General features: G+C 38.7%; 1 protein-coding gene across 3 annotated transcripts in view; it reads right to left on the bottom strand.

The window, feature by feature from the left end:
• LOC136878887 (zinc finger protein on ecdysone puffs) overlaps positions 1 to 13,006 on the bottom strand; it is a 298,143-nt gene that overhangs the window by 60,966 nt on the left and 224,171 nt on the right. For all 3 annotated transcript variants that reach the window (XM_067152463.2, XM_067152465.2, XM_068228848.1), the window contains 2 exons: positions 9,670 to 9,903; positions 4,298 to 4,399 (listed from right to left, as the gene is read on the bottom strand). In XM_067152463.2, the coding sequence (XP_067008564.2) occupies positions 4,298 to 4,399; positions 9,670 to 9,903 (336 nt within the window). The remainder of the gene's footprint in view (positions 1 to 4,297; positions 4,400 to 9,669; positions 9,904 to 13,006) is intronic.

The raw sequence follows: 13,006 nt of genomic DNA, 5'->3' as shown, positions 1-13,006 counted from the left end.
TGTTGTGATATTTATAGACTTTTTCAGGTACTCATTAGCAGCAGGTTTGAACCTGCATTTTTGAAGTTAGAAAATCAGAGAGATGCTGTGATTACATTAGGGATACGGTTTATAGAGAGCAATATAAGCAATGTAAGTGATGAACGCAGTTGTGGTGTGCCTTTGATAAAAATTTCTTAATAATGTAACTGAAGGCTACATTTACAGAATTGTAAAACATCTCTTCATCACACTGATTATCTTTCTAGTATGCCCTAGCTTTTGCTCCAATTACCGAGTCCTCATTGGCTTTCTGGTATTTCCTCCTCTTGAATTGAACACTCAAAAACGTAGGTAGATTCTGACAATATAACATGGCTGAACAAATCTGACCAACAGGTCAGTTGAAAGACCAGTAAGTTTCCTCATAAGAAGATCTATGGCTGGAGCATCTTGTTGCAGATATGTATTCACTGAGTTACTGGTCAACCCTCCTCATTTCAATGTTTGTAAGTTGGCACCTAAACATGTTTGGAAGTTATATGGTCGTCGCTTCCTTTTGTTTCCTGCAAGCGTTGTGAAATCACGGCCAGCTACATAGATATACGCTGCTCTCTCAACTAGAATAAGGGCGTATGACACATCAAGTCGGCCGTGTAGTAGGCTCTACTCCTTGCTCTGCCGTTCTCCACTGCACGCATTGTGGGCGTAGATAGAGTGGTATATTTAGCGCATTTCAGTTCTAATTATCCTAGTCGTTGGTTCGAAAAGAAGTGATTGGTTTTGTAAAATGAAGTGGAGTAAATGTCAAATTCTATCTTCTTCTAAGAAGAAGCAGTGTTACAGAAATATGGAGATGGTTACACAAACGAATGGCCAATCCCACTTGCTTCACATGTTAGCGAAAACCGCGTGTTCTGCCACTCCTTTTTGGACTATTTGAGTTTAATAAAGTACCGATGAACATCTCTAATTGGTGGACAAGCGCTCAGCCGCGTGATGGATTCGATCTTCGGAGATCTGGAATTTTCCTATGTCTTCAATTTTTTGGATGATCATCTCATTTTTTCACCAAGCTTTGTGGAGCACCCTGCTCACCTTCGAGAAGTTGTTAGTTGGCTGCACAAGCACGGCTTTACTATCAATCTGAAAAAGGCGTCTCTTTGCTCCAAGCATTCAAATTTCCTTGGTCATGTCATATCCGATTCCGGAATTGCCGTGAACCCCGACAGGGTAAAATGCCTCAGAGTGTTTCTCCGCCCAAAGAATGTCCGCGGTGTGAGAAGATTCCTTGGTATCGTCGGTTTTTACAGCCGTTTCATCAAAGATATTCCTCCAATTTCGACCCCCTTAAACCTTCTGAAAAGGAAAAACTCCCGTTTCGTCTGAGGAGAAGCTCAATCCCGTGCTTTCAATCAACTGAAGAATGCCCTTTGTGAAGCGCCTGTTCTCCACAGTCCAAATTTTTCCCGTGACTTTGTCCTACAGCGTGACTCCAGTGAACTTGCCGTTTCTGCTGTGCTTAACCAATCCGATGAGGACGGGAGGATAGTCCCTATTGCATACTTTAGCAAGTTGTTGCATGGAGCTGAGTTACGTTATTCCATCTATGAAAAGGAATGTCTGGCCGTAGTCTTAGGTGTTGAGAAATTCCGATCTTATTTAGAGCATAGTCATTTCTTCGTCCACACGGACAATCAAGCCCTATCGTGGATGAGCGCCAACGTCACGTGACTCGGCAGGACAGCTAGGTGGATCCTCCGGCTATCAGCTTACAAATTCACAGCTGTGCATGTTCGTGGGAAGGACAATGTTGGGGCCGACTGTCTGTCGCGTATGTTCGACAGTGTAAATGAGTCTGAGGTCGAACCTGAAGAAAATTGCCGTCAGTCCGATACAGTTGAAAGTCTTCATAAAAGGAAAGAAAAATTCCACCTAATCAATCCATTTATTTTCTTGTAAAGTATTACAATCTAGGACCGGTTTCGACCCTTCATAGGTCATCCTCAGCTATATCAGAATCACATTTGCATTTCTATCTTATACCTCTGAAAGACCTTCATGATATATTGTTTCATAATTTTCAGTGAAAACTTATCTTAAATACTTACAAATCAACAGTTGAAAGTATCAATATTTTTGCAAAGTTATCCCTGGTCCTTCACGGACATTTCTGAGCACCATAAAGATGACAGTGAGTGTCAGGAACTGATGACAATTTTTGGTCGAAACCGGTCCCATATGACTAAATAAATGAAATGTGAAGGTTTAACAGACTTGTAGAATCTATCACATAAATTTTCTTCAGTATTGAATAGGTGGACCTTGCAATTCCCTTGCTTATTTCTGAATCTCGATTCAATGCAGAACCAATAATGAAGTTTCTGACTTTAAATACACTGTATTAATTAATACAGAATGAATTTCTAACCTGTGAATGGAATGCGAAATACAAGCACAAAAAGGCTTACAAGGGCTGTTCAGTAATATCATTTAAAACCTTGCTCTCTCAAGATATAATTTATGCAGTGAAGTTCAGGAATTCAATTCTTGCCCCTGTTTTTACACCACTCTTCCCCAACCTACCTGTGTTGGAAATTGCATTCCTTTCACAAGGCATGGCAAAGAACATTTTCAGGGCTATGAAAAATTTAATCACGCCAAGTGGTAGTAGTGAATATTTGAGACACGGTAAGTGAGGTGTTTCTATAAGGATTTATTATGATGTGAATTGGAACTTCAAATTAACGATAAGCTAAGGAAGAAAGCACCTTAACCCCTCAAGCCGGAAGTTTAATCCAGAGCTGCTCACTTCTCAGACAGTATTTAAATTGAAGCTCAACAGAGGTTTAGACACCATCAAGTTAAAGAATTCATAATGTGAAATCTACGAAATATAATGTAATGAAACTTTTAGGACTACTCACCGGGACCAAGTCCAATATTTCTGAGTAACATATGTGACGGCTGCTGTTCAGGGTTGTCCATAATCACACGCAATATTTACAAAAATATATACGGGCATATAAATTTTTATTCCAAGTCTGCCTTTCCAGAGTATAACGAACTCATCCACAGAAGTATTTTCGGTGGGGATGCAAGCCGTCTGAAAATTTCCGTTTATAATATACAGGAGAGGGTGAATTTGAAAAGCTTTTTAGGTCCCATGTATGTATCCTGTGTAGAATTATCAACAAAATGTAACTATCGCAAAATGAGTTCAAACCTGCTCCTTGCCACTGTGTGAGGGAATGTAGGGGTTTCTAAAACTCCATCCCTGGTGAAATAGCTCTAGACGGTGCGTTTCTGTTCCTCATAAACATTACAATCCCCAAGAACACAAATTTCCTCCCGGCACTGGCTTCCACTTCCGGGTGCGTGAACTTGGTTTCAAGGGCACGCCATGTTCACACCCAGCTGCGTACCTATTTGTTTCTCGAACAATTAGGTCTATCACTCAGTCGTCTAAAAATAACAAAACATCCAAAATAAACGTGAAATGCTTTCTTGTAACTGGCGCACCCGAGAAGGGGATCTTTTGTGTGCTCGTGACGACATCTACCTCTCGCCACAACCACTGAACAGCGGACAAAGATATTACGGCTGAAGCTATTTCTGCTTCATTTGTGTTGCCTGCCACTTCTCCAGCAACCTCTTGCTATGCATAGTCACTATCTGTATCACTACCGAAACCACTGCCTTCTGAAACATCACTTCCACTACTCTCGTCTATCAAACCAAAAATTACCACGCCTGTAAGAGAATGAGATGGCCCAGCTATTCGTCGGCACTGAAGCAAAAAAATATCTGTGCAGGATTTGCTTTTGGTGCTTCAATTTTCAAGTTATAGTGCACAAAATATTCTTGAGATGGCAGGAAAGAACTGATACCTTTTAAAGAAAATACCTTGAAACTAAATAGAGCGCATCTCATGTTCTATCCCTTATCGATATGGTTGAAAAGCAGCATATACCAATCAATTTCGTATTAGTTCTAATTATGAAAGAGATGGCATGAAAGTACATAACTTCTAGATTCATATGGTGAAAACAAATCCCGCGAAGCAGCAATGTTACGAGTAATAGCATTTTAACTTCTGCATGCACTGGCCGTTTGTGGCACGTTAAACTGGCTGAACGTGTCTAGTCCAGGGGCGAGTGGTAACGAGGTTTCAATGTTAACTTGAACATCGACTTTCCATAATAAATTTGCTGTTAGCCATAATATTAGCACAAAATCTGCATTAACTGCGAAAAAGAAAAACTGTCATTGTTTGCAATCATACATACTATCAGAATAAAATTATATTCCTCCTTACCTTTATGTGGTCAAGTGAACAAAGGTGATTTTCATACAGCATAGGAGATTTAAACTCAAGTTCACACACATAGCAGATGGGCATCAAGAATTTCATCATTTCCTGTTGAAAGAAAGGGAGGTTATTGCACATTAGATCAAAACATTACACACCAAAGTCACAAAAAACCACGTACACAGAAAAGGACCTACAGGTAAAGGTGATAATCTGCAAAATAAAATAATAGATTACCAGCAGGTGTTAACATTAATCATGAGATAAAGAGGAATAGGCCAGAACCTTCAAAAATGACAACATGGAAATATTTAAATCTAAAGGGGCCCATAGACGTGCAAACTTATTGCGCAATATCAGGGTTTGTGCAATAAAATTGATAGTGTGTATTTAATATTGAAGGGTTGTGCAATATATCGTACGAAATCAAGAAAATTTGAAATATATTGCGCAAAACGCAATATACTGCGTTGTGTTTTGGCAATATTGTGCAATATCCCGTCCTTACGCCAGTTGGTATCAACCAGCGTTGAGAAGGTATCGTGATGGCAGGCAAAAAGGAGGATTAAAAGTTTATTTTTGAGTTTATCGAAGTGTACCATGGCCTTCCGGAACTGTGGGACATTAAGAGCAAAGCGAGGAGTTCATCATACAATTCACCATTCATGGGCAGAAAGTTTCGAAAATCATTTGGTTCCCATTTTCTCAGTTCATTGAGTAAATTTTCATGAGTGTACTTTTCTCTGTCTAGAAACCACTGTTTGGCCCTTGTGCTACTTATGCTTTACTCACCGAGATCCATCAAACATAAAAGCCGTTTAACCCTTACAACTCGTGTGTCGGGTGAGGCCCGACATTACGATATTCCCATTCTGGTCTCATGTCAGGGGAGACCCGACATGACATTTTATCGCCCACCGCTCGTCTGCCGTCTCTTCATCATCATCATCATCAGTTTTCCACTCCAGTTACCCGGGTGTGGTTTATGAGCACTCTCCACTTCTGTCTGTCCATGTACCACTCTTCTCTCAAGATGACATCCCAGCTGATTCCTTTTGTTCCTATGTCCTCTTCCACTTGGTCCAGCCACCTTTTCCTAGGTCTTCCTACCGGTCGTTTTCTGGCCACGACTGTGTGTAGCCATTGTTTTGCTGTCCTTCCATCGTCTATTCGTTTGACATGGCCAAACCATTTCAAACGAGCCCTTGTCACTTTTTCATTCAGGGATGGGTACACACCAGCTTGCTCCCTTATTCTTCATTCCTTACCCTGTCCCTTTTTGTCTTCTGTACCATAGTTCGTAGGAACTTCATTTCTGCGGCTTGTAGTTTGCTGTCCACTTGTTGGGTTGTTGTGCAGGTTTCTAGGCCATATGTCATTATGGGGGTGAAGTATGATTGGAATAGAATCTGCTTTGATCTTAAGGGAACTTGTTAGTTCCAGAGGAGGTTCCGAACTTGATGGTAAAACTGAGCTGATTTTTTAATGCGGTTGTTAATCTCAGGCTGTATTCTGTTATCACTTGAAATGATGCACCCAAGATATTTATATCGGTCTACTGTTTCCAGTTGTGTACCTTCCAGCATTATTTTTCCTTTCTTCTTCTGCCTGTTGATAGACATAGTAACAGTTTTCGATTCATTTATTGTTAATCCGTGTGCTTTCAAATGTTCATTCCAGGTGTTCAGCCTCTCTTGGACTTCCTTCTCTGTATTTCCCCAAATTACTACATCATCTGCAAATGCAGTGATGTCCATATTGTTCTTTTGCTTAATTTCTTACATGACTTCATCCATGACAGTGATAAAAAGTAATGGTGAAAGGGTACTGCCTTGTTGCACTCCTTTAGTGGTTTGGAACCAATCAGAATTACCGTTTCCTATCTGTACGCAACTGCAGCAGTCTTCGTAAAGCATTTTAACTTTCTGGATAAGCCCTTTGGGTACATTCTTCTTTCTTAAACATTCCCATATAGTCTTCCTTGGAACACTATCAAATGCTTTTTCGAGATCCAAAAACACTAGTGTTAAGTCTTTGCCCTTCTCCCAATGCTTTTCTAACAGTATTCTAAGTGCAAATATGAGATCGGTAGTTGATCGGTGTTCTCTGAATCGATATTGTTCTTCCTGTAGTTGTGGTTCTATTACTTTCCTTAGCCTTTTTTCAAGTATTTTCTCAAATATTTTCAAACCATGAGACAATAAAGTGATCCCTCTATAATTGCTACATTTCTACCGGCTTCCTTTTTTGAAGAGAGGTATTATTATTCCCTTTTTCCAATCATCTGGGACTTTCCTATCCTTCCATATTGCATTAATTACTCTATGAAGCCACTGTATTCCTATTGCACCAGTTGCTTTTATCATATCTGCACTGACTTCATCAAATCCTGTAGATCTTTCTTTGGGCATACTATTAAGGGCCGTCTATACTTCCTTCCATGTTGGCGGACTCTCTTGATCAGGCTCATCATTGCAGCTTAACTGACCTGCGTGGTTACATCATTGGAGTCTTTCCCAGTACTGTTGTATAAATTATCAAAATAGGATTTCATGATCTATCTTATTTCTGTCTCCTCCCTAACTATGTTACCATCTGGTTCCTCTATTGCTGTTATGTATTCATTGTCTCTTCTTATATTTCGTATTGTTTGGTAAAGTAGTTTAGAATTAGCTTTGCTGTCTTGCTTTAGTTTATCTGTGAAGCTTTCTGTTTTTCTTCGGCCACAATTTTCTTTACTTGTAACTTCTGATCTCTGTATTTCTGCTGCAGTTCGTTTACTCTAGATTCGTTCCTTTGACTTCCTTTTTGCATTTCTCTGTCTCTGGCTTTCCTGGTTTCATTTTTCACTTTCACAGCAATCTTCACCCGATCGTTCCACCAAGGAGTTTCTTTTCCCTTCATTTTGCTACTAGTTTTACCACAAACTTCTAATGCAGCTCCAACAATGCTTTCTTTGAATCTAGTCTCTTAGCCAACAAAATACGCAATGATATACTGTACTGCCATCTTTTGGTTCCGTGTGGTACTTTGTAGAATCCAGATACCATTTGACAGTCAGTCAAAAATCTATGATTTAGATGGCAGTGTAGCCATCAGCTGTCTACTCACGCCCATGAAAGCTAGAGCGATAGTAAATAAACATGGTCGCCATGTACTGTTCTAGTCATATACATGTTTTGTATGTCAGGCAACACACAAAACCACAGTATTTTCACACCTGTGATCCTAATGAATATATCTAATAGCATTTCACGATGCCTAAAAGTGAGCTGATGATGGTCGGTTTGTCTACTGTAACCCAACATGTACCTGATGTTGACGGCTGGCACAATTATAAATCAACAGGTCCAGATTTCAAGAAATCGCCATTTACAGTGGTTTCAGCCTACAAACTACTGTGAGGTATGAAACCAGAGGCTGAATAGTTTTTCAATTGCTTTTAAGCGATAAGTTGTACACTGAAATTATTAACGAAACCAATTGGTATGCGATAACGATAATAACAAAAAAGCAAAACAATTTGTCTTAAATATTGCTTACATTTTCTCCAGTATAGCTTGCTGTAAATGTGTCTCGCTTAACTACATCATTTAAAAGCAAGTGCTCTCTCCAAAATCATGAGAGATGAGTACAGGTCATATAAGATAAAAATTTACATTTAAAATACGAGTAGTAGAGACAACACACAGAACTTTAATTCGAGGGGTAAGGGTTAGAGACCCAGCAGAGTTTGCATTATCAATGTTATGTTCGCCTTGGACATATGTGCAGAGGACAAAAGGTTGTTCAGTCGAATGAATGTTGTGAAAACCAAAATTAGAAATAGGATAGAGACTGAGTTATTACAATCAATCTTAATAGTTAGAGCTGGTGTACGATAGCATAGTAAATGTTGTCATGATTCTCAACAGTCTCAACAAGTGATAAAACAAATTGGGACAGTACAAGATCACAAAGCAATATCTGCAGGAGAATCAACATCTATAGCAACTTCAAAAAGAAAACAGACCGAGATCCAGAAGTTCTATAATTCTAGTTCTTTTAAGTGTTCTGTAATTTTTTTTCTGTATGGTAACAACTCTGCAGGGCACTGTACGGTCTTAACATGTTAGCTGCCAGAACAGTACATTGTACTACTGAGAGTTTCTCATGAGGTCACAGGTGAACGAAATACTGCTGACAGGTATAGTTACATGACTTTCTCTATGGGCAGCTGACCACTGAACTGTTGACTTCGCTATGCTAGTGTGCATCTATGACCTCACAGCAAATCCTGGCACGCTTTTTGTTACTCCTACCGCCTTTAATCAGCAATGCACCAGAATTTGTCTAACCAGTTAAGCTGTGCTCTTTGGTGTGCCGGGTTAGCTAACTCACAAGCTCGCAATTTGGAAAATATATAGTGGGTTTGAATCTTACTGTCGGGGAATCTGTTAAGATTTTTGTTTGCATTTTCTAAACTGAAAACATTCATTGACAACACAGCAAAATTACCAATGAGTATCAGTCAAGGAGTAAATGGGAAACAACTTATATGAATAAATGTTCAAGAAAAATAATTTATTCATAAACTTTCACATATATGTTTGCCTTGAGAATGTCTGCCACATGGTACGTGAAACATGCAACCACCACTTCATAACCCTACTGCAGAACAATGAGTGCCATGAGTTTGTAGTTTTAAGAAGTAGTAAACTAATGGTGGCACAGACTGAGGTCCAATACCATCAAGCAACGCAAACTTCTCGTACCACTCCGGCCATCTAGCCAAAATCTTATACTGAATTTTTCTGTTTGGCCACACGGTACACTGGGGCGCCAGGAATTTTTATTGTGTTTAGTATGTGTATTGAACACTAAAGTGAAATCTCACTTAGAATATTGTTATACTTCTGATTTACTACAAGCACAGTAGAAAGAAAGCTTTGGAAACCAGGATATTTCTAGCTATGTGTCTCGGCAGACAATGTGTTAATACAAGTGTACTAATATTAAGGATATTGTGTGTGTGTGTGTATGTGCGCGCGCATGTACAATATACACAATATATATAATGAGCGAAGAAAAAATCAGTACATTTTAGTTATATTCAAAGGTATTTGCGTGTGTTTAGTGGCTTTGTTCATAGTGTAGACAACATTGTTGGAGACACATATCTGAGCTATATTAAGAATTAGGAAGAAAGTAAAATAAAATCATGCCTTCCTGTTACAAAACACATTGAAGTACAACGGTTCTTACAAAAAGAAATATTTTATACCTACCTAATTCATACATAAAGATTTTATCAATTTAGATCAATTAGATCATGTACCCTAAGACAATAAAATTAAAACAAAGAAAAATGATTTCCGTTGAAAATATTTTGTACTTACCCGATGATATTCAGAAGCCACATGTTTTGATTTCAGTTGCCTGTAATTCAGCTTGCAAATATGACAAAACTTTGTTCGTGCAGAGAGGGTGCCTCGTGCTTCCTCACTTTCTTCAACTACACGCTGCTTCTGCCGTTGTGTCAGACGCATTGAAGCCAGAGTTTGCTTGTGTTTAAGAGACTGCTTACGCATTGCACCAATATGTCGAGATGTAAACAAGTGCATAGTATATTCCTGAGGGGGAAAGAAAAAAATGAGTCGTTAAAATACAGACAAATCAACAGATACAGGGTCTCATAAGAAGGGAGAGAGAGAAAGGCAGCCTATATCATCATACCATGACTGGAGGCAAGATATATTATTTCACCAGCCCCTTACAAATACAGTAGAACCTCGATAATTCGAAATCGGTTAATTCAAAATCCCACCTAATTCGAAGCAGCTCTCGTTCCTGGAAACATGGGATAACAGTTTTGCATGTTATTTAAACTGTTTAATTCAAAATACGGACAATTCGTAATTCGAAGTACAATGTCCGTCCCATTACCGAAATTCAGACTTTTAATTCGAAACTGCCTTTGCATTTTAAAACAATAGTATGTTACAGAGTAATTTCAACTCGAAATTTATCCGTGTTATGATAGAACGCGTGCTCCGGAACGTGGTGGGATAGCTCTCCGCACTTACATTCATTACGGTGGGTCTACAGTGCGCTTCACGATTGCTAAGTTGAATGAAATCGGACTTCTTTTGTATTCAACCTTTTAAGGAACGTCATAATATCACGCAACAGGCAGTGAGCGGCAAGGATCATATAAGAGAAAGCGGAAAAACAGAGTCCGCCAACACTGGCGATGCCGACAGTTGACGAAAAAACATGGCTCATATAATAAATTCGTAGGCACCGAACAATATTGTCATTGCCAATGAAACTGCATTGCTTTATTTTAATGCGAGCCCAAACGGTCTTATGGTTTTAAAGGAGAAAGTAACAGCCGGGAAATCGTACAAGGTGGGGGTCATTGTAGTGCGTTGCAATGCACATGGAAACGAGAAATTTTATCCCCTTGTCATTTTAATATCGTCATAGGAAAGTTCGATAAGCCACAATGTTTTAAGGGCGCCGGGCACATTCCATGGCAGTACAAAGCATCCGAAAATGCAAACAGTACAGAAATCCCAAAAATAATGCATTTGTACAGGGGAACCAGAATAATTTATCCTCGTCTTTGAATTGTGTGAATTTTTTCTTTCGTTGCATGAGGTTATGTTTTTCAGCAATTGTAAATTGTAAATGCACCTTGTAGGATACATTTCAGAAACAATTTTTCCCATGGCATTTGAAAGGTTTAAACTGTGAATCAAGGTGACTGCATGTATTAATGGGTCTTAGAATACTTCGTCACGCGGCAAGTGTTTACGTTACTGAAGTACGAAAGAAGAAATCGTACAAGGATAGTCATAGTCAACGTCGATTTTAAGGGCATCGGGTACTTTCTGTGTAAATACAAGGCATCTAAAATGCATACAGTATAGTAATCCAATGAATAAAGCACTTGCACATGGGAGCCAGCATAGATTTCTCGTCATCTTGGAATAGAGGTTTTTCTTCTTTCGTTGCGTGAGGTTATGTTTGCCAGTGAGATATCCAAGTGGATACAGTAAATACACCTTCTTGGATATATTTTGGAAACAGTTCTTTTTTTCATGGCATTTGAAAGGTATAAACCATGAAGCAAGGTTAACTGCATGCAGTAACGGGCCTACGAATATTTTGTAACGCGGCAATGGTTGGTACTTCGAGAGAGAGAGAGATGAACCAGAATCTTGAACAAAACACTTTACTACCACATTAGCATGTCAACCACCTACCAACACAACAAAATCACAACATGAGTTTACATAGGTCCACTTAAAATGACGACTTTTACTAACAACTCAACTCCTAGGAAGGTCTTTTATATACCTTGCCTGGCCAGGCTTCTAGAAAGTATGACACCATGCATTCTTGTACCTTCGAGTAACAAAGACTATTACCCTGTGATGCACAAAATTGCACTGGATTTATACATCATAATTAAAGGTAATAATAAGTTATATACTGTTAAGTGTTCTTACATTAAATAAAGTTGTATTAATATATACAACCAGCAGACGTATCGTGACATAACCTCGTTTTGTTACACAAGACAGATCATACAACACACAAATAATGAATGATATGACTAAGATTTATACCTAATAAAGTTTCTACCGACAACCTGTCGTACATAACTACGTAGATAATTTTATTTTAATTTTTTAGCCAACATAGGACTACTTAGGTTTATGGAAGTTTTTCTTCTTTTCGTCAGCCCAATACAGTTTCATCCTTACAGAACGTAAATTTCTTTCTGCTCCTGAAATCACTCTTCCTGCTTGTTGATTTTTGTCGTTAGTCTAGTGTTTTTATCTTTCAATATGTTGAGTGTATTTGTTTTGTATTTTAAATCTTCGATTGTAATATGCAACTATCTCATGTCTTCTTTAAATTCTGTGATCCTTCTAATATTATTCTGACTCTTGCAAAATTATTCTACTATTTTTCAAGTGACCATATTAGATGTCCAAAGAATGATGTTCGTTTCTTTTTCATTGTACTAGTCACAGTTTCTATTTCTTAATAAACTGTCTCATTGGAAGCTGGCCCAGACTCCATTTACTTGATAATTTTTAACAATAATGTAAAACGGGTGATTGTTTGGTCCGCCCTGTCAATATATTATTAATATTTGAATAATTTATAGTACATGTTTCGGGAGCTGTAACACCCTTTGTCAGCGTATTTACATCAAAATCTACCTTACCCAAGTCTCAAGATATAACATCTTATCATATTAACATTAAGCATTGTCCTGTATAACCTCAACTCTACAACACTATATGTACATTTTGAGTTTTTGTATAATAATGCCTGTTGTAACCCAACACGTAAGACATGGAACATATTTAAAAACACTCTTGCATCGCCCACTCATTCCTCCTATCCTTTACACTCATACAATGTGTATCATCACTCTGGATGGATCGATTAGCTGAGTCAGCCACTGATAAAATGTTACTTGTCACTGCTTGTATTGCTGCTGCCACTATGAAGCTACCATCTTATCGCCCAATTGCACATCCTTTGAAGTTAACACCCTAATAGGTTGCATTGATATGTTCATCGTATCCATATTAAAAATTTTAGCCATGCATGTGCCGTCAGGGCAGATGGCGTTTGCTCGACTTTTTGAATCAGAGCGGAACCAACCTCCCGTTATGTTCCTGCAAATGCGCCCCTAACCGCACAGCCAAC

Source organism: Anabrus simplex, chromosome 8 (genome assembly GCF_040414725.1).
Source record: "Anabrus simplex isolate iqAnaSimp1 chromosome 8, ASM4041472v1, whole genome shotgun sequence".
Classification (NCBI taxonomy): Eukaryota; Metazoa; Arthropoda; class Insecta; order Orthoptera; family Tettigoniidae; genus Anabrus; species Anabrus simplex.
The sequence above is the reverse complement of the archived record's forward strand: the minus strand, read 5'-3'. Positions and strand labels throughout refer to the sequence as shown.